The sequence below is a fragment of the Stigmatopora argus genome, chromosome 20, assembly GCF_051989625.1.
Source record: "Stigmatopora argus isolate UIUO_Sarg chromosome 20, RoL_Sarg_1.0, whole genome shotgun sequence".
NCBI lineage: Eukaryota > Metazoa > Chordata > Actinopteri > Syngnathiformes > Syngnathidae > Stigmatopora > Stigmatopora argus.
The window spans coordinates 798,417-823,047 of NC_135406.1; the positions used below are offsets into that span (position 1 = coordinate 798,417).

Genomic DNA, 24,631 nt, shown 5'->3' on the forward strand with positions numbered 1-24,631 from the left:
TCGATAAGACTGTTGCTTTAACCAATCCGATTTCGAGTTGGCAACACCACAATGTATTGTCGCGGGCGGAGGGATACGTCATCGCTTTCACCAACTATGAGGATTTTTGGTGAGTAAAATATGGCTATATTCCTAAATAATATTTCAATTGTGGGCCAAGTTCTGATATCTGAAAAGCTCCAGTGTTTGTATTTAATCACTAAATGCTGCTAGGAAGTGGATTTTACCCCATTTTTGTGCATTGGTTTATTGATTATTTTTTATGTGTCGCAGCTGTAGCTGCAGTCGAGGTTTTATAACCATAAAATAGTTTTTGAGGGTTGAATTGATTCGTTGAAGGCGCTACAAGTAAATGCACGGACCGCCACTAATATACACACACACACACTGGTCCGTTTAGTGTACAAAAGTGATTTTGGATGATGTACAAATTGAAAAAAAGATTGCAAAATAGTTATGAAATGAGTTTATTCATCAGAATAATATACTATACGGGCAATACTGTAATGCACGTGTCCCGTTCATGGTGATATAGATATGTATAAAAAAAACAACAACTAAAAAGTGACGTTTTAAACGCGTCGCTCAGCGGAAGCGGAGCGATCGTCGCGCGACCAGCGGATCAGGTAGCGGCTCGCTAGCTGCAGGTTCCACTGGTATCGGTCCAGGAGCCTCAGGCAGTCCTCCTTGGAGCACAGACTCAGCGAATAGAGTTGCTCCAACTGCAACAAAAACACACTCGTTAAAGTGTGTGCTTGCGCGAAGCGCAGACATTGGCCCGAATGTACCGGGAAAAAAAAATGGCAGCCAATTTACTCGCCTTGAGTTGCTGCTCGGCCCGCAGGGGGTTCCAGTCGTTGCGTTGCAGCGCGCCGTGAGCCTCCTCGGTGGTGACGCCGTGGACGGCGTCCATCACCTGAGCGCCGCAAACGTTTTGGACGTCGCTCGACGGAAAATTTGCCAAAAAAGTGCCGTCGTGGCGTTACCTGGGAGACCAGTGCGTCTCGGGTGGGTTTCTCCCTGTCGCGAAGGCGTTCCCTCGCGTCTCCGGGTTCGTCCAGCTGAGGCGTGGAACGCGCCAGCTGGGACATTTTCAGCAGGTTGACACCCCCCGACGGCGGGGGGGGCGGCGGCGGGGGGGGCAGCCACAGGGAGGAAAGCGGGTGCGGGGTGGGCCTCCGCTGGGGCTTCCAGTTGCCGCGCTTGAGGTTGGGCGGAGGCGGACGCGGGGGTGGCACGACATTAGCCTCGCTGAAGCGCCGGGGGTCTTGCCACAGCACCACGCTGCGGGCCCCCGACGTCAGATTGGCCCTGCCCTGGGGGGCCGACGGGGGCCCCCGGCTCTGGTGACCGCTCAGAACCGACTCCAGGCTCCGGGAAATTCCTGCGGAAAGTTCTGGCCTCACTGCGGGAAAATATCTTGAACGTAGCGGGGCGATGTGTTCCGATATATTGAAATGCGATACCTGACATTTTGAGCAGATTGGACGCCTCCTTCTCCCTGGTGGCAACCGGTCTGGAGCTTCTGCACACACACAAGATGGAGTCAGTTCCTCGGAGAAGATCGGGACGTCTTCGGGGGACTGACTCGTCCAGGTTGTCGGGCGCTCCCCAGCTACGATCCGGGTGGATGTCCCCGTGAGCGGCGTGGTGAAGGCTGCCCCTCACGGGGGGCGAGATGAAATTTGCGGCGGGGTCGGGCGCCGCGACGGGCGGCACCACCACGCCGGGAGGGAACCAGCCCACGGCGAGCGTCCGCTGGTTCTGACCGCGCCAATCGCCGAGCTCCAGCCTGCACGGGGGGATGGTGCGGACGTTGGGTCCCGTTTCGCCGTTTACCCTCGGCCGGACTCACCCGTGGTCCACCAGGGTGACCAGGTCTCCGGGCACCAGCGCCAGTTTCCTGGCTTCCGAGAAGTCCCGGGCAGCTTGCACCTCGGCGGGCTTGGCATCGCTCACCATGACCATGAGACGCGCGAAGTTGGGGCGCTCGCACGGGTTGCACGCCCAGCACTTGCGCATGATGGCGTACATCTCCTGTGGGCAGTCGGGCGGTTTCTCCAGCCGTTCGCCTTCCCGCTCCACGCGCCACAGGATCTGTAAAGCGGCGAATGGTGGCGTTCGGATGTTGTCACGCTTTCCGTACGTTAGGTGTCGCCCTGAAAAAGCCGAAAACATTCCACCAAATGTCCAATTAAACCCTTTACCTGTCTTCCCGAGAGCCCGAACCAAGGCTCCTCGCAGTAAGTGAACATCTCCCACAGGGTGACCCCGAACATCCAAACGTCGGAGGAATGCGAGAAGGAGCCCACCCGCAGACTCTCCGGCGCGCACCTGGGAAAGGAAACGGTGGGTTAGGAGCGGGTTTGGCGCCCCGGACCTCGGTTGGAGCGCCCACCAGGCGAAGGGGATGCGCCGGTGCGCCGACATGACGTAGTGGTCGACGTCCCGACTCAGGCCCCTCATGAGTCCGAAGTCGGCCAGCTTGACCGTGTCCCTGGACGCCAGGAGGACGTTGCGGGCGGCCAGGTCGCGGTGGATGAAGCGCCGCGTCTCCAGGTAATCCATGCCCGCCGCGATCTGCCCAGCAAACAGCCACAGGCGCGCCAGCGGGTACCCGAACTGCCGCGAGCGCAGCGTGTCGTACAGCGAGCCCAGCTGGGCCAGCTCGGTCACCTGCCGGGTTTCGAAGAAAAACAAAAAGCCGACCAATGAGTGTCGGTCCGTCTCCCAAATGGGATTTGGCGCCCTCTCACGGCGGATTTAAGTCACGACGATGAGAAAGGCTTTAACCCCGTTGTTCTCACCATTTTCAGGGGTTGCGTGAGGACCACGCCGTACAGCCGGATAATATGCGGGTGGTCCAGCGACTGCATGCCGGTCACTTCCTGCAAAAAGTCCGTCAAGGTCTCCGCGTGCCGCGACACGCTGTTGCGGAGGGATTTCACCGCCACGGGGATCTGCCACGACAGTTACGGGTGGTCAGCGCCGGAACGCAAAGGTCAGGCTACGCCGCGTTGTTGTCGTTTTTCTTACCACTCGCCCGCTGGGGGTGCGCCACTCGCCCTTCTTGACCACCCCGAAGGACCCGGAGCCCAGCTTCTCCCCGAGAACCAGCTCGCCGTCCTGGATGAGACTGGGGAAGGCCGGCCTGGCGGCCTCCGAGCCGGGATCCCCGCCTTCGGGACCGGGACCGCGACCGCTAAAGCCCTGAGCGCAAAAAAATCAACACGGGTCAGCGTGAGGGCTTTGGGGGCGGTTTCATTGGGCGGCGGCGCACACCTTGGGGACCCACGATCGCCATCCTCGGGAAGCCTTGTAGCGTTTCAGCGCGTCCCATAATCTCCTTTGGGCTTCCTCCCAAAAAAAGCACAAACATGTTTCAGCGCGACGGCAACGACGCCATAGCGTATTTCTGCTCGGCGACCGGCTTTACCCGGTTTGCTGATCCCGACGTGCTCCAGGTCGGATTCCTTGACGTAGGCAAAGTGCTCGACGCGCGTGATGTTGAGGCCATCGCGGACGCGCAGGTAGAACTTCTCCAGTTGCACGTCGGCCAGGAGTTGATAGAGCCATTGCGTGTCCTGGTCCATTGGCGTTAATGGTGCTTCCGAGATGTCCGCATGACCCTGATGGAGGTCTTTTTTTTTATTCTACGCTTGTCAATCACGTGGCAATTTCTAGTCCGATTTTTCTCTTAGGATAAATCAAACCTTACACATTAGTACTAATAATGATCATAACAGGATATGATCTCATAGGCTACGACAGTGTAATGACTCAAGTCTTACTACACATTCACTTCAACGGAATCTGGTTAAAATGGAGGTGGTCCGAGCCATCAAAATCTATTGGACTGTCCTCAAAACTCGTCCCGGTCCATTAAATCACTTCTTCTCGCCACGGGGAAACCTCAAAAACGTCAATCGAAGATCGTTCGGTCGGACTCGGGAACAACACTCGAAGATCGTACCTGCTTGGGAAAGTTTTTCCCCTCCTGCACTTCCGGGATAGGGCACGCCCTTTTCCGGTCCTGTCTCACCTGAATGGACACGGAAACGAAAAAAAAAATCACAACAGACATTCCGTCAGATTTAATGGTTAATATCAAATCAGATTAGACTCCAAAAATCATAGGTGGTTTATATTTGTATTGGTATAACGTACTTTATTACGTCAGCATGAACTATGGCATTTCAGATGAATAAACAGATCAATATTTATAGAGCAAACTTCACTTGTTTTTAGCTGTAACTCAAAATACATTGAAAATTGGATTCGTGTTTGAAAATTTGAAAAAATCCAAAATGATTGAGTCAGAAATGCGTGACGGCAAACAGGTCCAACTGGATTTTACAGGCTCTGACGTGTATGTTATTCGGCTGTAAAGCTGTAAACTTTGCACTTCCAGTCTTGTGTGACGTATGGAGGATTGTGTGCGTGCGCGCGTGCGTGTGTGTGTGTATGTGTGTCTAGTATTTAACATTTTCAAGAGGGGCTGAGGAACCTGAATGGTCACAATTTAAAAACTGGACCCTAAGCAGGATTTTAACATGACATGCTTGTGCAAAATAAAAATAGTTTACTTATTTAGGATAAATAATTATTTATGGAATTACTTTTAATATAATACATAATATAGAATAATTGATATTATTTATTTATCGTTGAATATAGTATTAAAATGAATTGACAGCTATTCGACTAATTTAAAACGAATCAATAGCGTCGTCTAGTGGCAGTAGGGGTTTATTGCTTGGAAAGCAAGGGAACAACATGCACTTTCTGTGCTTTTAAATGAGGGGTTGAACAGGATTTTTTTCACCAGAAAATGTACTATTTGTTGTTTCTGTAGAAATTCTAGCTATAATAAATCATCAAATGTAGTTAAAGTCTAAATATAAATACGTTAGATCAATAGAAATTGCTAACAATTGAAATTACAATATTGGAACGTAGCAAATGAATAAAAATAAATATTTTTGCTTAAGGTGTCTGAATGAGCACCAGGTACGTGCGTTTTTTGTTTGAATTCTGAGTTGAATTTAAAAAATAATTTAGGAAAAAAAGTCACATTTGTGCGCCGTTACGTCATCACACAGCGACGGTATTGATTCTTGAGCAGAAATTAGCTACGCGTGGTTCCTATTCACTTTTACTTATTTTGTCGTCTTTAAATGTCAGTTGGTTAATTCGTTGGATTTAAGTTCCTTTTTATGGCTTCTTGCAAAAATGCGGTGATTTATATACATTTGGGAGAAGGTCTAAACAACAACAACAACAACCCGCATGTGATCTCGCCGAAGCCAAACGATGCCCAAATTCTTTGAAATTAAATTCCCGGAGGAATGTCAAAGCCTTCCCGACGGTTTTTGGTCAGCAATAGACGTGTGGATTCAAAAACCTCACGTTGTCAACAAACGCCTGTGCGGCGTTCACGAGGCTGAAAGTGAGGACAAACACGAGGCAATGTTGGGTTTGTTGACCCGGAATGGCGACCCCGAACACGAAACTTGTCTGTCCACCCATGTCAGGACATTTATCCCCAAAGTCGACATTTACGGGGCCCGGAAACAAAAAGAACTCGTTGCCAAAGGTGAGAGTGACGAATTGACAAATGGGGTAGAAATTCACTTGATTTTTTAATCATAGTTAGTATTATTTGACCTTTAATTAGCTAAATTCAGCTTTTCCTGTGTTGTTTGTCTTTGTTATTTTGCACTACGAGTTGTCTTGTAGTCTTCCTGTTTGATTCTCATTGTCTACTCTTGTTTTTGGCGCAGACTCGGACGGACAGCAAGTGACGTTTATCCCATTTGAGGAGGTCGAAGCGGGTCCGGTGTCTGCGAAGGAGGACAACGTTTACAGCATCAAACTGCGCCTGGATGACTCGGGCCAATGGTGAGTCGCCCGTGCAACGGTTAGGATCTCAATCGACGTTAATCCGTCGCTTCGCAAGGGCGTTGGAGCTGCACGTGCGGGCGCCGGAGGCGTGGCACTCGGACGGCGTGGCGTACGCCAAGCTACCCTGGCTGTCCGGTTGCCTGCTGCCCAAGCTGGCGCGCTGGGCCGCCGTGCCTCGCGGCGGCGGCTGGCCCGGCGCCACCTTGTCGCTGCTGCCCTTGGAAAAGTACGGCGCGGTGTACCAGCGACTCAAGAATAAGTACAAGGCCATGGTCAAGGTCAGCGTCGCTACGAACGTAAACATCGCTACTCATTCACCACTACGTGTTTTTATATTTTATTTTTTTGCATCTTTAGGTGTGGCCCGAAGTGACGGATCCGGAGAAGTTTGTTTACGAAGATGTCGCCATCGCCACCTATCTCCTGGTGGGTTGGGTCCGATGGGAAGTGACCCGGGAACGCCCCAAAACCTCCGTTAAACCGAGCGATAGCCATTCCCGTATAGCAACACATCGGCTAGTTTGCAGACGTGAGTTTGAGCTATATTTCCACGTGGTGGCGTGCAGGTGCTTTGGGCTGAGGAGCGAGCGGAGCGCGACGCCCAGGCGCCGCAGTCCTTTGTGGACCTGGGCTGCGGAAACGGACTCCTGGTGCATATTCTTGCCAACGAAGGGGTGAGTTGGATTTCCCTCGCCTGCTATTTGCCAATTGAATTTCAAAAATATAGATAGAACTTTTGCCGCAGCACCCCGGCAAGGGCATCGACGTTCGGAAAAGAAAGATCTGGGATACGTACGGCCCCGGCACCATCCTGCAGGTGAGCGCGCGCGCGCGGAAGCTAACGACGCTAGGCTAGCCAAACGCTTTCCTCCCGCTTTTCCAGGAGCGGGCCATCGTTCCGGGCGAGAGCTCCTTATTCCCGGAGACGGACTGGCTCATCGGGAACCACTCGGACGAGCTGACGCCGTGGATCCCCGTCATGGCGGCCAGGCGAGTGCTCCCGCCCACCGGGCCGCGGCGAAGCGGCGTCTTGACGGCATCCTGACGGCGCCCCGGCCTTTCCAGGTCCTCGTACTCGTGCCGCTACTTCGTCCTGCCCTGCTGCTTCTTCGACTTCTTCGGCAAGTACCGCCGTCGGCGCAGCCAAAAGTCTCAGTACGAAGAATACGTGGGCTTCGTGGGCGAAGTTAGCCGAGTCTGCGGCTTCCGCACGCGGGAGGACTGCCTCAGGATTCCGTCCACCAAACGGGTACGCCGCAAAAAAAACGCCACATCGGTAAATCTCTATTTACGTGAGAGATGGCGGCGTCGCCCGGGCGCAGGTGTGTCTGCTGGGAAGGAGGCGGACCTACGAGGCGTGCGACGAGGCCCGGGCGGAGGAACGCCGCGCCCATTTCATCCGGAGCCGCCAGTCGGCGTCTGGAGACGACGACGACGCCGGCGACCGCAAAGCCTGGGGGTCCGGCTTCCGCCCTCGAGGGCGAGTGGAAGTGGTCCGAAACTGCATGTCGCTCTCTCGGGACCTGGTGGACGGCGTGGTACTGCGCGTGGCCCACGCGCTTCTGGCAATGCCCGACGAGAGGCCATCTTGCCCCGACGGCTGGAAGCGAGGAGGTACGATGTCGCTTTCCGAGCGCGTGCGGCGTTGCGGTGAGCCAGTGGTTTTTAGGCAGTTTGCGCGTGGGCCAAGTGGTGGCGCTTCTGGGCGACGACACCCTCCAGCGGCTTAAAAACGAGTGCGGCGGTCTGCAGACGCTCCTGAAAAACAACCACCAAGTTTTTCAAGGTACGTGGTCAAGAGTTTCCGGCCACGTTTGTTTTGGACCTTCCGTCCGACCCCGGCGTTCATCTATTACAGTGGAAGGAGGGACGGTGCGAATCCGAGACTGGCGTGACGAGAAACCCGGCAAGAGGAAGGCGCCCGCCCCGCCGGGCGCCCTGAAAACTCGGGTGTGCTGGTTCCACCTGCACCACCCCGAGGGATGCCCTCTAGTGGCCGACAAGTGCAACTTTGCTCACGGAGAGGGCGAGCTTCGAGAGTCCAGTCGACCTCCGAAGAAGAAGATGAACGAGCACCTTTGACCTTTGCAATGGCAACAAAAAACCACAAACTAAGAAAGGACTGTGAAAGGTCCAATTTGACCTCATGACCCCAAAATGTAACCTTCCTCCATTTCATATCATAAAATGATTTTCCAATGTATTAATCCCATGACTCGTTCTGGAGTTATCTCAAAATTACTTCGTGACCCCCTTCAACTTTGACCTCGTGACCCCAAAATCCAACCACCTCCCGCATTTCCCGTCCCAAAACAGTGTCACTCGAATGTGACGTCATCACAACAATACCTGGCCGTTGACGTCGCCCCCTATTGGCTTGCGTGACGTCACGTGACCGCAGTCCGCACTTTTCTGACCGCAATTTCTTTTTATCTGTCAAAATTCGCGCCTGTAATTTGATATCAAGCCACGGGGGTTGGGATAAATTCGCTTTCGTGAGGGGAGGGAAGGGGGGCGGCTAATATTTTGCCACATCGCCGGACAGAAAAGTGCGGAAAATGCGCATTTTGCTGCAAATTTGGTGCGCCGTTCTGGTGGCAGCTTCGCCCCCGCGATGCGATTCGAGCATACGAGGTAATTTCCTTTCCTTCCTTTTGCTTTCTTTTGCGCCTTTTTCACGTTTTTCACGCGTTTTATCTCCTCCGATTTGCACTTGGGTCTTGGATCAGCTTTTGCGCAATCGAAAAAGCCCAAACCCCGCCCTAATTGAGATTAAATGCACTTTTTGGGGGCTTGTGAGCAGTGGGAAAGTGTTTTCTGGTGTTTTTTGGTTTATTTTTGAGATAAGATGAGCGCGTTGTTCGCCATTGACGCTGATAGACGTCCAATCCCTGCTGTGAATTTGAATGAGATCCATTGAAAGGAAATAGTCAGCGAGTAGTTTGATGGAAAAAAAAACATGTTTCAGTCATATTGGGCTTTTGTAGAGTACGATAAAAGTAGCAATAATACCAAATAAAAGTCCTAAAGTTTGCAAATGGTATCCTAATGGCAATCTTCTTTTCTTCCAGGTCACTGCAAGCCCATCTTGCAAGTAAAACGTAAGTCCTAACATTCTTTCAACATGCATTCATGAATATCAACATTAGCGGCACGGAACGAGACGACGAGCCGTCCAATCCGTTTTGAAGCGGGACGCCCGGTATATCGTGAACATTCCTTTTTAATCAAGCATCCTTTTTCCCGCTCAGCGCAATGCGAGGAGATGCATCTGTCGTACTGCGCCGACGCGGCCTACACGGACACGCTGTTCCCCAACCCGCTGGGCCACGCCACCCGTGTGGAGGCGGAGAACAGCGTGGAGTACCTCCTCCTCAGCGTGCTGGAATCGCTGGTGGGCGGCGAGTGCCACGCCGAGGCCCGCCTCCTGGGCTGCTCCGTGCTGGCGCCGTCCTGCCGGGACGGCCTGGCGCTCAAGCCGTGCCGGCGGACCTGCGAGGCGGCGCGCCGCCGCTGCGTGCACGCTTTCGAGGCCATCCGCATGGCCTGGCCTTACTTCCTGGACTGCGACCGATTCTTCGCCGGCGAACAGGAAGGCTGCTACGATCCCATAGGAGACCTCGCCGGTGAGTAGCGACAGGTTGGACCAAAAAAATGGGGGAAAAAAGGGACTCGCTCGGGCTTTCCCCAGACTCAAACCCTATTTTGTGGTGGAGCATCACTCACTTGTAAAGATTCTCTTGATTCCTTTTGGATTTCTTCTTTTCATTCCAAAAAAAAAAGACAAAAGAGCACTTCATGTTGTTTTGATTTCAAAACCGAACCAAAGTGGACTTTGTTTTTGAGAGGGTCTCGGCTGGAATGTTCTCATCCGCTCCGCACGCACACTTTTCTGGCGCCAAAACGCCACGCCGATGCCAAATTTCCGCAGTCTGTATTCCTTGGGCACTGTTTGCAAGAAATTCATTCTCTAAAGCAAGCGTAGGGAATCTGTGGCTCGGGAGCCGCATATGGCTCTTTTGATGGGTGCATATGGCTCTCCGCTAACCTGTGGGGTAAAATATGGAAACTATGGAATTTTTTTTTTTTCATTACACTCTTCTGCATCTCATTGATTAGCAACAATGTTGTCAAAAGAATTCGGAGACTTTTTGTACTTTAAAAGTGGTGAAGTGACTAAAAAAGGCACACATTTTCATGTATGTTGACTTTTACATTCGGAGCATGGGTCTCAAGTATTAACATTTAAAAAATATGAATTGTTTATGGCTCTTTCCATCAAAAAGGTTCCCGACCCCTGCTCTAAAGAGTTTTATTTTTTAGCTGTGTTCCTTTTTTTGCTAACAAATAACATTTTTCTTGAATTCAAGGCTCACCGGGGTAGTAAAATAACCACTATAAAACATGACCTTTATTAAATGTGCATAAAGCATTGGAGGAATACAAAATAACATTTTCTCAATAACACTAATCTTTTTTCCTTTTCATTTTTAGGACGATGCTTGCACGCAATGTTTTTTAGAACATTTTCCCCCCAAAACAGTTTTTTTTTTAAAACGATGACTATTTTGACTATTTCCACTATTTCCACACTTAAAATATTCCATATTCATATTATTTTTGGGGTGTCTCCGGCTTTGTAACTCCCCCGTGTCTCCCCGCAGCGGCGTCCGACGCCCTGTACGACTACGCCTATCTGGAAGCGCCGCCGCCACCGCCGAAAATCCAATTGGCCTACACGTCGGACGCTCAGGCGAACGCCATCCTCAAGCGGACGGCGCAGGAGTGCGCCCACATCTGCCGAACGTACAGCATCGGCCGCAGCTCGGAGGGCAAGGACCTCCTGGTCATCGAGTTCTCCGACAGCCCCGGCCGACACGAGTTGCGTGAGTGGGCGCCGCCTTTTCCCCCTGGCCGGGAACTCCCCCGGAACTCCCCCCGCCTTCTCCGGCAGTGGAACCGGAGGTGAAGCTGATGGGCAACGTGCACGGCGACGAAGTGGTGGGCCGCCAACTCCTGCTCTTCTTGGCGCAGTATCTGTGCTCCGAGTACGGCCTGGGCAACGAGCGCGTGCGTACGCTGGTCAACACCACCCGCATTCACATCCTGCCTTCCGTCAACCCCGACGGCTACGAGGCGGCGCTCTTCGGACAGCGGGACGACGGCCAGGACGACGCCCGAGTGGTGGGTTTCGGCCTTTCAGCCACTCGGCTGTCATTTCCAAATGTTTTTTTTTTGGGCGGCAGGGCGGCGGCTACACCCGTAGCAACGTGGGCTGCAACAACGCTCAGAACATCGACCTGAACCGAAACTTCCCCGACCTGACCTCGGTGGTCTACGCCCGCCGTCGCCAAAAGGGCTACCGCACCGACCACGTGCCCATCCCGGACCACTACTGGTTCGGCCGGGTGGCGCCCGAGACCTACGCCGTGATGAAGTGGATCCGCTCCCTCCCCTTCGTGCTCTCGGCTAACTTTGCCGGCGGCGACCTGGCGGTGTCCTACCCGTACGAGCGCTCCAAGCACCCGCTGGATCTGAACCTCTTCTCGCCGACGCCGGACGACAAGGTGCGCCCGCTTTGGCTCTGGCGGGGGCCACCGAATCCGGTTTCCTAGGCCGCCGTCTCTTTTCGCAGGTCTTCAAGTTCCTGTCCAGAAGCTACGCTAGCATGCACGAAACCCTGAACGCCGGCGACGCCCGCTGCGGCCCGTCTTCCGCCGACGCTCACCGGGGAACGATCAACGGAGCGCAACGGTCCAGCAACGCCGGAGGTGAGACGGCCCGGCCTGGACCGGTTCTGGTTTTTCCAAAAGGAATATCCCCCCCACGTGTTTTTTCCGGTACTCGGACGTTTTGTCCGAAGACGTTTGGTCCCCGGACGTTTGGTCGACCGGACGTTTGGTCGCCGGGTTGTTACTGTTGAAACCAGCTCTCAAAATTAAAATCATGAGAGAGAGAGTGAGTTTAATATCTAAATATCAAAATATCAACAATAAACTGTCATAATTTGACAGCGAGCGAACCCGGCGACCAAACGTCCGTTCGACCAAACGTCCGTTCGACTAAACGTCCGTTCTACCAAACGTCCGTTCGACCAAACGTCCGTTCGACCAAACGTCCGTTCGACCAAACGTCCGTTCGACCAAACGTCCGTTCGACCAAACATCCGGGGACCAAACGTCTTTCGAGAAAATGTCCGGTCACGTGGTTTTTCCCGCTGCCGCTAGGCATGCAAGACTTCAACTACCTCCACACCAACTGCTTGGAAGTGACGGTGCACCTGGGATGCGAGAAATTCCCGCCTGAGGAGGAGCTGTTCAGCATCTGGCATGAAAACGAAGAGGCCATCTTGTCCTTCTTGGAAACGGTGAGCATTCCCCCCCCCCCACCGCCCACGTCTATGGGCTGCTTTTCCAGGGATGTTGACCAGCACCCGACCAAACACCCTCAGGTCCACCGGGGCATCAAAGGCATCGTCAGGGACGCGGAAGGAAACGGAATCAAAGGCGCCAGGGTGTCGGTGCGAGGAATACGCCACGACGTCACCGCAGGTAATATTACCCGATGTCAAATGTACCGTATTTTCACGACTATACAACGCATCGTATTTTTAGCCGCAGTGTCAGTAACGAGTGCTATTTCTGTATTTTAAACACACAAAGGACGCACCGTTTTTATAGACGCAGCCAAGCATGGCAAAACACCAGCTTACGCATACACGCTACACCCACACGCTAAAAACACGTTTTTAAAAAGGCAACGGAAGGAAAACTGAGTTCCGTTGTACTTTATTTATCCATTTTACAACTTACTCACGTCATCATCACCCACAAATCCATCAAAGTCCTCATTTTCTGTGTCCGAATTGAACAATTGTCCAAATGAGTCATCGAAAACGCTGAGTTTTATACGTTCGTCCAGGCGGCCACAATCCATTCGCAAATAGTAGCTAGCTAGTAGCTAGCGTCCATGCTTCGTAAAGCTGTGTTGATGTCCAGGCCACCATCCATTGGGTGTATTGACAAAAGAACTACTACATATCCCAGCAGTCACTGCGCAGTACTTTTTCTATGGGGAAAATAGTAGAGTCGGCTTGCCGTAGTTGTGAGAGCTGTAGAGGATGGTGTACCCTATCCACTGATTTATTTGATTTGATCGTGATCACAATTTTAGTATTGGTCCATATATAAGGCGCACTGGATTATAAGGCGCCCTGTCTATTTTGGAGAAAATTGAAGACTTTTATGTGCGCCTTATAGTCGTGAAAATACGGTAGCTTTTCTCGGGGAAGATGGGCCGTCTACCTACCCAAAGGCTCCGGCGCCCTCTCATTTTCCAGCGGAAAACGGCGAATACTGGCGCCTCCTCAGCCCGGGCATCCACATCGTGTCGGCGTGGGCTCCCGGTTACTCCCGAGCGGCCAAGAAAGTCCACCTGCCCCCCAGCATGCACTCGGCCGGCCGGGTGGACTTCATTCTGGAGAAGGCGGCGCCGGAGCCCGACCGGGAGGAGGAGGAGGACGCCGCCTCCGCCGCGTACCGGCGCTTCGACCCCGACAACCAGTACAAACGCTACCTCCGGCCGGAAGGGGGCCCACGCTCCTCGCCGGGAAGGTTGGAGAACCCCAGTTGGTGGGAATACTTAAGCCATCTGGGGGGGCGCCCCCCCCTTTGGTTGCTCCTGCAGCGCTAGTTTTCCTGCTTAGCTCGCCGTCTTTGAACCTGTACAGTCCACACCCGTTTGTTTGGATCCATTTTCTTTCTTTTTTACCTGATGACTCTCTCAATTTATCTGTTGACAGTTTTTCCGGTTGTTATTCGGTCAAGTGCCGGCAGATTTGATGTCACGTCGATATAAACACCCCAGTTAAAAAAAAGACCTTTTATCTCTGCCGCGTCATTCTTTACGTCAAAAGAAAAAAAGTTCCGACTGCACATTGTCTGTTTTCCTTGTTTGAGTTTAGAGAGGGGCCAAAAAAGTCAGGACTACAGGTAATATATATATATATATATATATATATATATATATATATATATATATATATATATGTATATGTATATATACATATATGTATATATACATATATGTATATATATGTATATATACATATATGTATATATATGTATATATACATATATGTATATATATGTATATATACATATATGTATATATACATATATGTATATATATGTATGTATATGTATATATATGTGTATATATGTGTGTATATGTGTATATATGTGTATATATATGTATATATATGTGTATATATGTGTATATATGTATATATATATTTATATATGTATATGTATATATATATGTATATATATGTATATATGTATATGTATATATATGTATATGTATATATATATGTATATGTATATATATATATATGTATATGTATATATATGTATATATATATATATGTGTTTCTTCTTTTTGTGACCCAGATGGAAGCCTGACGAGATCCTCGCGGCCCCCCTTTGGCCCTAAAAGCAGTTTTTCCACGACTTGCTTAGGATCCTTTGAAAGGGCCGTCGGAAGTCCCGAGTAAAAATGGTGTAGCTGGCCGGGGTCAGAGGTCAGAAGAGCTCCTTTTTCAGAGTGCTCACCCAAGTTTCTGGAGACCTCTTTTTGGGCATCTTTGCTCTTTTTCAAGTCACCTTTTTGCTTTTTGCAAGACCCCAAACAGCTTCAGGCTTTCTCTTGAATTTTATTTGTCTCATTTCCAAACTCATTGGCAATCCACATCAATCGAATACACTATTTACAGCTATAAAAAAAATCATATTCCAGTAGACGTGATGACACACACAGCATTAGAAACTCGTATCAAGACTGGCAAATTGCAAATTTTTGTTCAGCTGGTCCTCGAGGTCAATGGGGCGTCCCCTTTTTTCTCCGTTCCAGGGTGCGCAGGCCCTCCTCACGCCCCAGTGCATGCTGGGTACCCACCTTGTGGGCCGTCTCCGTGGCGGCGATGTCGATCTGCGCGTACTTGGTGGATTCCTTCCCTGCCCGCAGCCAGAAAAAATAGCATCTTAGCGGCTTTGGAAGACCAAAAAATATGGAAAAGACACGCCGTGACTTTGACTCCGCCCCTAAACGCACCCTTATTTTGCGCAGACGCAGCCCCCCGGCCGGCAGAGTCCCTCAGCTCCACCTCCATGTAGTTGAGCTGCTTCTTGGACGTGGGACTGACCGGAATATTGACGTAGGTGACGGCGGGCCTTTCCCGAGGGAACGCCCCCCCGCCGCCTGAAAGCAACGCGGGCCTTGAACGCATCACCCAGGTATGTAATAATGCTATAATGTCCATTTGTGGTGATCATTTCGAATCCCAGATGGTGTCGAACCCTCACCTTCCATTTCTGATTTTCGCGCGCCGCATCCGAGCATCGGTTCGTACTTGCTTTTGTCGCCCCCCTGCGAGACAACATATTTGGACCGCCGTGGTCGTCCACGACGGTCGGTAAAGTCATTTAAAGGAGAAGACGCACATTTGTTTTCTCTTGGAAATGCGCCTTTTGATGCAGTTATGCTAACAATGGCGGGCACGCTAATAATAGCAAGTGTTTTGCTAGCGAAAAAATCGATTTGGCGAGTTTAGCCGCCGCCTACCTCCGAGTTTGGTTCCGGCGCTCGACCCTCCATGACCTCGTAAGCGGGATCGGCTTGGCGCCGCTCCTCCCTGCCGTTGGGCCTTTTGTCTGGCGAGGGCCGGGAAAAACACGAGAGAAATCTCGGGTGAGTTTCAATGTGGGAAGGAGAGACATTTTGAAATATTTTCAAATGAGTCACAGTATGTTGTTTGGTGAATGCTCACATTTTGCTCACGTTGCAGTGTTAAGAGCTAATAAGATGCTAAATCATCTGAATTTAAGTCGAACGACTGTACTTCTATAGCAGGGGTAGGGAACCTATGGCTCGGGAGCCACATGTGGCTCTTTTGATGGTTGCATATGGCTCTGAGCTCAAATATGGAAACCGGTGGTGAGAGAGCCGAGTCCGGAATGCACCAATAGGAACGTCACATCAGCACTGTGGCATTGACTTGTTTTGTTCCATTAGAGTCTTCTGCATCTATTCTCTCATTGATACCCATTGATATTCATTGATTAGCAACAGCGTAACAATGTTGTCAAAATAATTCAAAGACTTTTTGTACTTTAAAAGTGGTAAAATGACTAAAAAAATGGCACATTTTCATGTATTTTGACTTTTAAATTGTGAGTATGGCTCTCAGGGAATAACATTTGAAAATAGTCATTGTTTATGGCTCTCTCTTTCAAAAAGGTTCCCGACCCCTGTTCTATAGTAAGAGGGCTCCGTGTAATATTTGTAAACATTATGGATGTATTTACGGAGGAGCAGTCACCCGGGTCGTGTTTCATACATAAAGTAAGATTGCTTATTTACTTATCGGATGGCGAAGGCATCAGGACTTTGAGGTTTTGTCCTTAGCGAGGCCAATAGTCAAGGCTAACCGTTTGTTTGGCAATGGCGCCTACCTGGTAAGGCGGGTGTCGTGGCGCCACTTGCAGGATGGAAGGGGACCCCCTGCGAAAAGAGTCCTGGGTTGACAACAAGCCCTGATGTGTCATTTCTTGGAAGATGTGGTGAGAACGTTTCAAATTGGAAGGGCGCCTCCCACGGGTGGGTTCATGTCGGAATGAGGGCCTCACCTGAACTCCCCCGCATACCGAGCAGACGGTCAAGATGCTTTTGGTTGTTCCCGATTCAGGATTGTCACCGGAGGGCGTGGCCCTGCTTTTGCCGCTTTGTGACCTGGCCGAGGTTTGGAGGAGACCCCCAGAGCTCCCCTTTAAAGACTCTGTTACAGGATCATCAGAGTCTTTAGCCGACGTCGCGGCGTCCCGCACCAGAGTCCTGGGAGTGTCGTACAGATACCTGAGCTGGGTGGGGACTTTGTACTCATGTCCGGCAAGATTGGGGCAACGACAGGGGCCCAGGTCTTGGGCCAGGCTAAAAACCGGGACAAAATCCTGGGCCCCGCTAGCGTCCAGGCTTTCCGTGCACGAGGAGAAACTCCCGGAGTAAGAGGAATGGCTACCAGTGGCGATGCCGCTGTCTAAAGAGCTCCGGCGACCGCTCTCCCGAAGCCTCCCGGGGTCTTCCACTCCCGAAGGGTCGCCGGCGACCCGCTCGGCCGCGGCTTTCTCCGCACCCGCCGCTCTGGCGTCCGGCGCTCCGCCGCCCGACGGGGTCCAGACGGCCGAACGGCCGGAGACGCCCACGTCGGAGTTTTCCGAGGACCCGGATAGGCTGCGGTCGTCGTCCCCGGGCGGCGCCCGGTACACGGGCGACGCTGCGCACGAGACGCGTTTGAGGGGGATTGGCGGATCCGTCCGAGGCCTGGGTTTGCACGAAGACGGAGGAACACCGCGTACCTGCGCTGTTGCGATTGGACAGGACGCTCAGCCGCTTCTCCAGTTCCCGCGTTTCCTGGTTCAGCCTCTCCTGGAAGCTGCTCCGATGAATCCCCGCATCTGTCAAAGGATTTGAGCAGACAGTTAAGATCTGGTCAAGCCAAATCCGGCATCTGTAAATATAGTCATGGTTCCAACAGACCGCGCGTGCGAACCGCTAAAAGATCGCCGTCAAAATAACGCTTTGGCCAAGCGCGTGCATATGCCGCGCCCTTGTAGAAGGTCACGCGGGGTGTTTGCGCAACACCACATGGTTTATTAATAGCGCCGTAAGCGTTTAACGCCACCGCGCCGACGCGGCAACAACGTTGACCCCTTTGACGCCAGCTCGTAGTCTTCCAATATAGTCATCGGTACACGGTCGATTGGTCGCCGGTCTTTTGGTCGCCGATCTTTTGGTCGCCCGGAAGATTATTGATAATTACCATTTAAATCGAATTCCCTAAATACAAACTGCGAATGACTATTTAGTCATACTTAATGCCCTAGTCATTATTAGGCTAAAGAAAAGCTCCAAATTTCCCGGACTTTGATTGTTTTTTGTTGGAGAACTTGCTAAGACTCTGACGGACGTCGCTTCTTAAAGGGACAGCGCATGTACATACAAACTCTTCTACACTCGCACGTGGGCTCAGTGAAACTGTTCATGGCCATTGTTGGCTTTTATTCATGCATAGACACTGTTGTTTTACCTTGTTTTGGCGCCAGTCTTTTGGTCGTCGGTCTTTTGGTTGCCGGTCTTTTGGTCGCCAGTCTTTTGGTCGCCCGTTGTCGCGGTCGGGGCGACCAAAAGACCGGCGACCAAAAGACCGGCGACCAATCGACCGCACACGATAGTAATCGCAACATCGTTTGCGTTGATTAGGATTTGGAGTCGATGGATCGGGAGGCTTCGTCCAATAAATTGCGCTTAAGCTCAGGGATGTGCCAGAAAATTGGAGCTAAAAATGGACGGCGAGAGCGCGGCCTTAACACCCGAATGCGTGGCGTTGGGAAACAACAACATTGTACATTCTTCCAACCCATAAAAAGACTTTTTCTGCATGTGTTTATTCTTTCCAGGCACCTCGGCGACTGACCTGGCGGGACGAGGAGCAGGCCGCGAGGACCCCTGGTCGGCGAGACGCCCCGGACGATGCAGTCGAACAAAAAGCTGATCTGCTCGCCCTCGGGAGACGCCAACAGGAAAACGCCGGCCCCTGTGGAGCGCAGGTAGAATGGCTGCGGCGTTAGCTTCGATTAGCGACAAGTCACTCCCCCAAAAAACTCGAACCCTCCATTCAATATTCATTGTTGAGACCCATTTAGCACCCATGTCGGCCCGTCTTTCCGACTCACAATAACCGCAGCGGGTCCCTCCCTCGAACACGAATCCGTCGGGTACGGGCCCGTAGCGCCGCAGGTCCGGGAGGTTCCAGTGGCCCACCACCACGGGGGGTGTGTCTCGCGCCAGGGCCAGCAAGTTGTTGCACAGGTGCAGGGTCGCCGGGCCGCTCTCCAGTTTGGTTCCCGCCATCACGCCCACGCTGAAGCGGTGAACTGGGTGGCGGCAAAATCTCATTGGATACGGCCCGGACAAGAAGCTTCAATTCAGCCTACAAGGCGCAGCTTTAACGCTAACCGGAGGTCGCCGAGGGCTAAAAACTGTTGTTATTAGCGGTTAGCGTCGTCAATTGGACTGAAATTGGTGTCCGATCCTCCTCGTTTGGGATCATTTTTGGGGTATTTTGGCCTCAAGGGTGAATCTGGCGAGGGTGGCCTGACCTTCTCCCAGGCTGTAGCGCAGCCGGAGCTCCCACGCCGCTAGCGTCTCCTCGCTGTGGAACGCCAGCACGGTCGTCTGGCTCAGGCAGACCACGGCCAGCGTGAAGGGAGCGGCGCCCTCGCCCTCGCCCTCGCCCTCGCCCCGGCGTCCGCCGCTCTCCAGGCCGCAGATCTCCTCCAGGGTGACGGAGGCGCGCTCCTCGCTCTTGTCCGCCTTGTCTTTAAAAACCAGCAGGAGCAGGCAATCTGGAGGGCGTCAGAGCGCCCTGGTTGAGAATGCGCAGCGCTCGGCCCGCGGCGATTTACGGCGAACGCCGACAGCTGCGATAACAAGGGGCCGGCCGGAGAACCCCATCCGGCGGCGGAACGAATTGGCACGGGCCCTTCACTTAACCGTGGACAGATATTACAATTTCAAATCACTCCATTATGGCTCTTTAGTTTGTTTTCGACTGTCCCGTCAACCGGCCACGCCCCCTTTACGCTCTCAAATAGGCTCCCATTGACCCCTCAGTTACCTTAGCTTTCCCTCGAGTCTATTTTTTGAGTGCCTAGTTTGAAAGCACTGTTGCATTTGTTTACCATCAAAGAATCATATTGTTATTTTGCCTACATTTACAAAAAAAAATACATTTTATATGTCCGGTAAATGAAAACAGGTGTATTTACCTTCACCGAACACCACTTTTGGCTACACCCCCCATGTTAGGTCACAACAATGTTAAAAAAAAACATGATTTTTCTTCACTTTGACCCACTTTTAAGACTAAAAAATGTAGGTGACGTTTGTTCTGTTTGCTTTTTTTCTCACCTGCGACAGGAGACGGCTTGCGGAAAACGATCCATCTGGTTTTCCACTGTAGACGACATGCAAAAAAAAAAAGTCAGGTTTGAAAGAAGACCCCCCCTCCCCTCCAAGCCACCCTTTAAGATGGAAGAAGACGTTACCTTTTTCCCGTCTTTGAGTCTGGCGTATCCCTCCACGACCACCGAATCGGTCATCTTCAGTCATGGTTCCTGACAGCTGCACAGTTGGCTGCCCCAATGAGGTGGGTCACTTTCAAAATAGCTGCGACGCCCTCGCCCGCTGGCTAAGCCCCCCTAAAGCTCCGCCTCGTCACCCCCAGAACACGCCTCGGACGACGGCAACAACAAGAGCATTGTGGACATTTGCTGCGACCACCCAAAGAAAGGCATACCTTTTTTTAATTGTAAAAATGGGGAGCCTTTTTTTCTTGATCACAAACAATAATAAAAAAAAGTAAAGGGCTGATTTGAATCACGTTTTAGCAATTTTATGTATTCTTAAACAAGATTCATCTCTTGTTTAAATTGAGTAAGCAAAATAAACTCTTTTAAAACTGAATAATCAAATTGAAATTGAGATGGTTTCGTTTAATCAATCAAAATAAGACACGAAATGTGTTTAAAAATACATAACATTGCTGGAAATTGATTGAAATGAGTCTTACATTTTTAAGGGGGTTCTATGTGTGATTCAGAAAAATCAATAAAAACGCTCCTCGTTTCTTACAATACCAAAAGTGTCCGCCAGACGGCAGTCTCCTGTGTAAATGCAACTTTGCTCTCTGGCGGACACTATAGGTATTGCAAAAATTGGGAGCGTTTTTTTTCTTAATCACATAAACAATAATAAATAATTTAAGGGGTGATTTGAATCACGTTTCAGCAATATTATTTATTTTAAAACAAGATTCATGTCTTGTTTAAATTGAGTAAGCAAAATAAACTCTTTTAAAACTGAATAATCAAATTGAAATTGAGATGGGTTCGTGTAATCAATTCAAATAAGACACGAATTTTGTTTAAAAATACATAAAATTGCTGAAAATTGATTGAAATGAGTCTTACATTTTTAAGGGGGTTGTACGTGTGATTCAGAAAAATCAATAAAAACGCTCCTCGTTTCTTACAATACCAAAAGTGTCCGCCAGACGGCAGTCTCCTGTGTAAATGCAACTTTGCTCTCTGGCGGACACTATAGGTATTGCAAAAATTGGGAGCGTTTTTTTTCTTAATCACATAAACAATAATGAAAAATTTAAGGGCTGATTTGAATCACGTTTCAGCAATGTTATTTATTTTAAAACAAGATTCATGTCTTATTTAAATTGAGTAAACGATATCAACTCATTTTTTATTATCTACATGTAAAATATCTTTGTTCTAATTTTTTTTTTAAGTAAAAAGTGACTACGTGTAATTGATATAATTATCAAAAAATAACAATCCGTTATTAGTGTATTACATCGCCCTTCGAACCATCACCAGTCCTTATTTTATTTTGTAAACCGTCGGCATTTCGGAACAGGCACTTAAGAGAGCAAAATCAAATTTCCATAGAGAGACTGCCATCTATCGGATTTGGTCGGTATTGCTACAACCGAGGAGAGTTATTTTCCTTTTTTCATCACACGTACAGGCATTTTAAAAGCTAAAGGACTCATTTGCATCACGTTTAAACAATTTTATGTATTTTTAAACAAGATTCATGTCTTATATAACTTGATTAACCAAAATAAACTCATTTAAAACTAAATAATCAACTTAAAATATAGTTAATTTCGGTTACTCAATTTAAATAAGACGCGAATTGTGTTTAAAAATACATACAATTACTGAAAATTTATAGAAATGAGCCCTTTATATTTTGGGGGGGTTGTATGTGTGATTAAGAAAGGAAAAAAAACGATACTACTCGGTTATTGCAATTACCAAACGCGTCCGCCAGACGGCAGTCTCCCCGTGTAAATGGTACTTTGCTCTCTTAAGTAATAAGAGACATAAGGAGGTTGCCTCTGGCGGACATTATTAGTATTGAAATACGCCTGCCGCGTTCTTTGCGCATGCGCAATAGCAAAACCCCGTCTGGTCTTAACTGCTGTCCATTTCCGTGCGATGCGTGGTCAATATTTTTCCTGCGGGTAAAAAAAAAATGCTGAAAAATAAGTATCACTTTTAAAAGGCCGAAATAGAAAAAATAATTTACATGTTACGTACGTAACTTCATTTATCGCTCGAGAGGAAGTGACGAAACGTCGCGCATGCGCAATAGCAAACAACACCGGTGTTGACAGCTGTCCATTATTTGCGAAGCGTGGTCGATATTTTTGTTTTCCTGCGGCTCAAAAATGCTCAAAAAGAAACCCAGCGACAGCGAAAAGAAAAGGAAACACCCAACCTCCGACGAGCGCCATCGGAACAGTAAGCGTCGAAGCGCCGAAAGCCACGTCGAGGTGAGGCATTTATTAACACTCGGGGCGGGACGCTCGCTAAATTGTGCATGGCGTTGAATGTAGGACGAGTTAGCCGACCCGGAGCTTGACAGGGTCGGCAGTGACATCGAGGAAGGCGGACTCGATCTCGGGGTAGCCTTCAAGCCCATTAGCGCCTACGTCAGTGACAAGAAGAGGATGCTGGAGCAGTGTTTTGTGGTGCTGGGCGAAAAGAAACTACGCCGGATGCTGCCCGAGCCTTTCAAAGTAAAGCGCCGCCGGTACTCGAGTCCAAAATGGATCCCATTTCTCACCATCTTGTCATCATCCCGTCAGGATTTGAATTTTGAGGAGATCCGGCGACTGTGCTGCGAGCAACTGGAGCCCATTTCAGAAAGGAACATCGCGCAGATCCTAAATGGTAGCAAGACGGCTTCTTTTTCCTCAGATGTCTTCTCCTCTGATCCATCTCGTTGTTGTTTTTAGGGGAAGAAGTGACCAAAGAGGACGACGCCAGCCAACAGAGTACGCAAAAGAAGTCAGTTGCTTCCTAAATGTGTTGTCTTAGTGAAATTAGGTTGATTTTCAAGTGGCTAAACGCTGCTTGTACCCAGTTCACTCACGTCAAATCTTGTTTTATTTCCACTTTTCTTTTGGGGAAACTTATTCTTCTTCCACTCGAAGGGATGACGACGACGACAACGTGGACTCCACTGCCAAAGAAACGGAAAAAAACGACGAGCCCCAACAAGGTAAGACTATCCGCTTTTATACTGTCGGTACCCAACAAAAAGATAAATAAAATGAGATATACGGGTAAAAAATGTCAGAAGGTCCAACAATAAAGTCAAAGTGAAAATTGGAGACGTCACCAAAGGTCAAAAGGGCATTATTTTTTTAATTTTCACTTGCAAAAGAAGTTTCCTCATCCAAGAAAAGTGAATACTACTTAACTATGCTAAGCTATAGTGTTAAAATGTGTTTTTTTTTTGGACATTTTTCAAAATTAGATTACTGATTTGAAGTTATTGGGCAGCACATGAATGATGGACTATATTTTGTAATGGTGTCTTTCGGTTAGTACTTAATATTTTGTCATTCTATAGGAAACCGTTAATTAAAAAACATGTCTTTCACAGAGGGCGCAGTCCCCCCCAGCGAGGACGCCAACGTCCTGGTCATCCACGCCGGCGACAGCGACATCGACGCCCCCGCGGAGGAGCCACCGCCCGTGGAGACGACGGAAAGCGGCGCTGGCCAAGACCCCCAGCCCGCCCGTGGCAAGAAAGACATCCAAAGCGACATCGACCGGAGCGTCAGCGAGATTTTGGCCCCGGCGGAGGAGCCGCCGGCCGCCGCCGTGGTCCCACGCCGATCCTCCGGCGCCGCCCCGTGCCCGCCGTCCATTCAGCAGCTGGAACTTCTGGAACTGGAGATGAGGGCTCGTGCCATTAAGGCCCTCATGAAGGCCAGTCACCCCAAAAAGCCTTGACAAGGTAACCCCAACTAACTCCAATGTATCTCAGGTTGAAACGGAAACTAGCGGAAAGTGTGCACTAGAAGGCAGTATTACTCCAGTATTACCACACTGCCGTCATTTATAGTTTATTTGAGCAGAAAGTGACCCCGAAATGCCTCCAAAACAACCCGAATTATGTGTAAATACTCCAATCAACAAAAGTCATTCATAAAAATCAAAAAGCAGCGCAATGCATTCCAATAGCATTTTCTCATGACTGATTTAGCCTTGTTCATTTATATGATGTTTATGTGTGCACACACTGTATATTACTTCTGAGAAAGATAATGTTCCCGTGTTTCAATTTCCTGTTTGTTATTTATCCGCTCCACAAAATAGAATGATGCTAACAATTTAACCACTCGGTGCCCACATATTTGTTTTTTTTTGGGACAATGGTGTTTTTTTTAATCCAAGATGAGGATGGCTGGTCCACTGCTTAAATTAAATCCTTCATCTGTGCACATTACTTTCCTTTGTTTTTTATTTTTTAAGGTTAGCAAAAGGTGTCCAATGAAAATATTTGCGGGGAAAACCAGGTACTTTTGTAAAACGACGCCGGCGGGCTTCTCCGTCACAAATGATCATTGGGGACGATGGCGGCGAGCCAAAATGGCGGGCTAATTAACCCGCGCACCGGGTAACGAGCTAAAGAAATATTATGGGAGGCCAAATGGTTTGCCGTGTGATCACAATTAATTCCGAAATAATCCAGAATATTCTGCATTTTTACTATGACGTCTCGGCCAGTAGTTTTT

The 24,631-nt window shown here is 49.8% G+C and overlaps 5 protein-coding genes across 11 annotated transcripts; 3 read left to right on the plus strand and 2 right to left on the minus strand.

Moving 5' to 3' along the window:
• Positions 1–447: 447 nt before the first annotated feature.
• tnk1 (tyrosine kinase, non-receptor, 1) lies at positions 448–4,101 on the minus strand. Of its 2 annotated transcripts, none has more exons than XM_077588943.1 (12): positions 3,974–4,101; positions 3,437–3,629; positions 3,283–3,353; positions 3,037–3,210; positions 2,808–2,960; positions 2,399–2,676; positions 2,208–2,334; positions 1,856–2,097; positions 1,467–1,792; positions 987–1,384; positions 821–916; positions 448–722 (listed from the first exon to the last, which is right to left on the minus strand). In XM_077588943.1, exons 1-12 carry the CDS (start codon positions 4,082–4,084, stop codon positions 573–575), a joined length of 2,319 nt encoding a protein of 772 aa, XP_077445069.1. In that variant the 5' UTR covers positions 4,085–4,101; the 3' UTR covers positions 448–572. The 2 variants fall into 2 exon arrangements, with proteins under 2 accessions (XP_077445069.1, XP_077445070.1); XM_077588944.1 differs by having other exon boundaries at positions 3,283–3,357; positions 3,974–4,042.
• A 989-nt stretch (positions 4,102–5,090) lies between these two features.
• Positions 5,091–8,107, plus strand: trmt44 (tRNA methyltransferase 44 homolog). 2 transcript variants are annotated; one of them, XM_077588957.1, is made up of 11 exons: positions 5,091–5,596; positions 5,784–5,901; positions 5,960–6,182; positions 6,262–6,330; positions 6,471–6,578; positions 6,650–6,721; positions 6,788–6,894; positions 6,970–7,153; positions 7,227–7,518; positions 7,574–7,690; positions 7,763–8,107. In XM_077588957.1, the coding sequence occupies exons 1-11, from the start codon at positions 5,314–5,316 to the stop codon at positions 7,984–7,986; spliced, it is 1,797 nt and encodes a 598-aa protein (XP_077445083.1). In that variant the 5' UTR covers positions 5,091–5,313; the 3' UTR covers positions 7,987–8,107. The 2 variants fall into 2 exon arrangements, with proteins under 2 accessions (XP_077445083.1, XP_077445084.1); XM_077588958.1 differs by having other exon boundaries at positions 7,578–7,690; positions 7,763–7,909.
• Positions 8,108–8,255: 148 nt separating this feature from the next.
• On the plus strand, positions 8,256–13,782 carry LOC144065820 (carboxypeptidase Z-like). 2 transcript variants are annotated; one of them, XM_077588956.1, is made up of 10 exons: positions 8,256–8,538; positions 8,976–9,005; positions 9,156–9,530; positions 10,569–10,790; positions 10,859–11,088; positions 11,151–11,471; positions 11,540–11,675; positions 12,132–12,271; positions 12,356–12,455; positions 13,244–13,782. In XM_077588956.1, exons 1-10 carry the CDS (start codon positions 8,463–8,465, stop codon positions 13,594–13,596), a joined length of 1,983 nt encoding a protein of 660 aa, XP_077445082.1. In that variant the 5' UTR covers positions 8,256–8,462; the 3' UTR covers positions 13,597–13,782. The 2 variants fall into 2 exon arrangements, with proteins under 2 accessions (XP_077445082.1, XP_077445079.1); XM_077588953.1 differs by having other exon boundaries at positions 12,132–12,455.
• Positions 13,783–14,597: 815 nt separating this feature from the next.
• LOC144065796 (protein Dok-7-like) lies at positions 14,598–20,181 on the minus strand. 4 transcript variants are annotated; one of them, XM_077588916.1, is made up of 12 exons: positions 20,067–20,181; positions 19,930–19,975; positions 19,119–19,364; positions 18,693–18,893; positions 18,434–18,553; positions 17,316–17,414; positions 16,590–17,233; positions 16,416–16,464; positions 15,526–15,614; positions 15,267–15,330; positions 15,016–15,162; positions 14,598–14,918 (listed from the first exon to the last, which is right to left on the minus strand). In XM_077588916.1, exons 1-12 carry the CDS (start codon positions 20,118–20,120, stop codon positions 14,782–14,784), a joined length of 1,896 nt encoding a protein of 631 aa, XP_077445042.1. In that variant the 5' UTR covers positions 20,121–20,181; the 3' UTR covers positions 14,598–14,781. The 4 variants fall into 4 exon arrangements, with proteins under 4 accessions (XP_077445042.1, XP_077445044.1, XP_077445041.1 ...); XM_077588918.1 differs by having other exon boundaries at positions 14,772–14,918; positions 15,016–15,179; XM_077588915.1 differs by having other exon boundaries at positions 14,772–14,918; positions 15,016–15,179; positions 16,416–17,233.
• A 1,945-nt stretch (positions 20,182–22,126) lies between these two features.
• On the plus strand, positions 22,127–24,342 carry caap1 (caspase activity and apoptosis inhibitor 1). Its single transcript, XM_077588882.1, has 6 exons — positions 22,127–22,375; positions 22,439–22,621; positions 22,691–22,775; positions 22,841–22,892; positions 23,039–23,106; positions 23,494–24,342. The coding sequence occupies exons 1-6, from the start codon at positions 22,271–22,273 to the stop codon at positions 23,844–23,846; spliced, it is 846 nt and encodes a 281-aa protein (XP_077445008.1). The 5' UTR covers positions 22,127–22,270; the 3' UTR covers positions 23,847–24,342.
• The last annotated feature ends 289 nt before the right edge of the window (positions 24,343–24,631 follow it).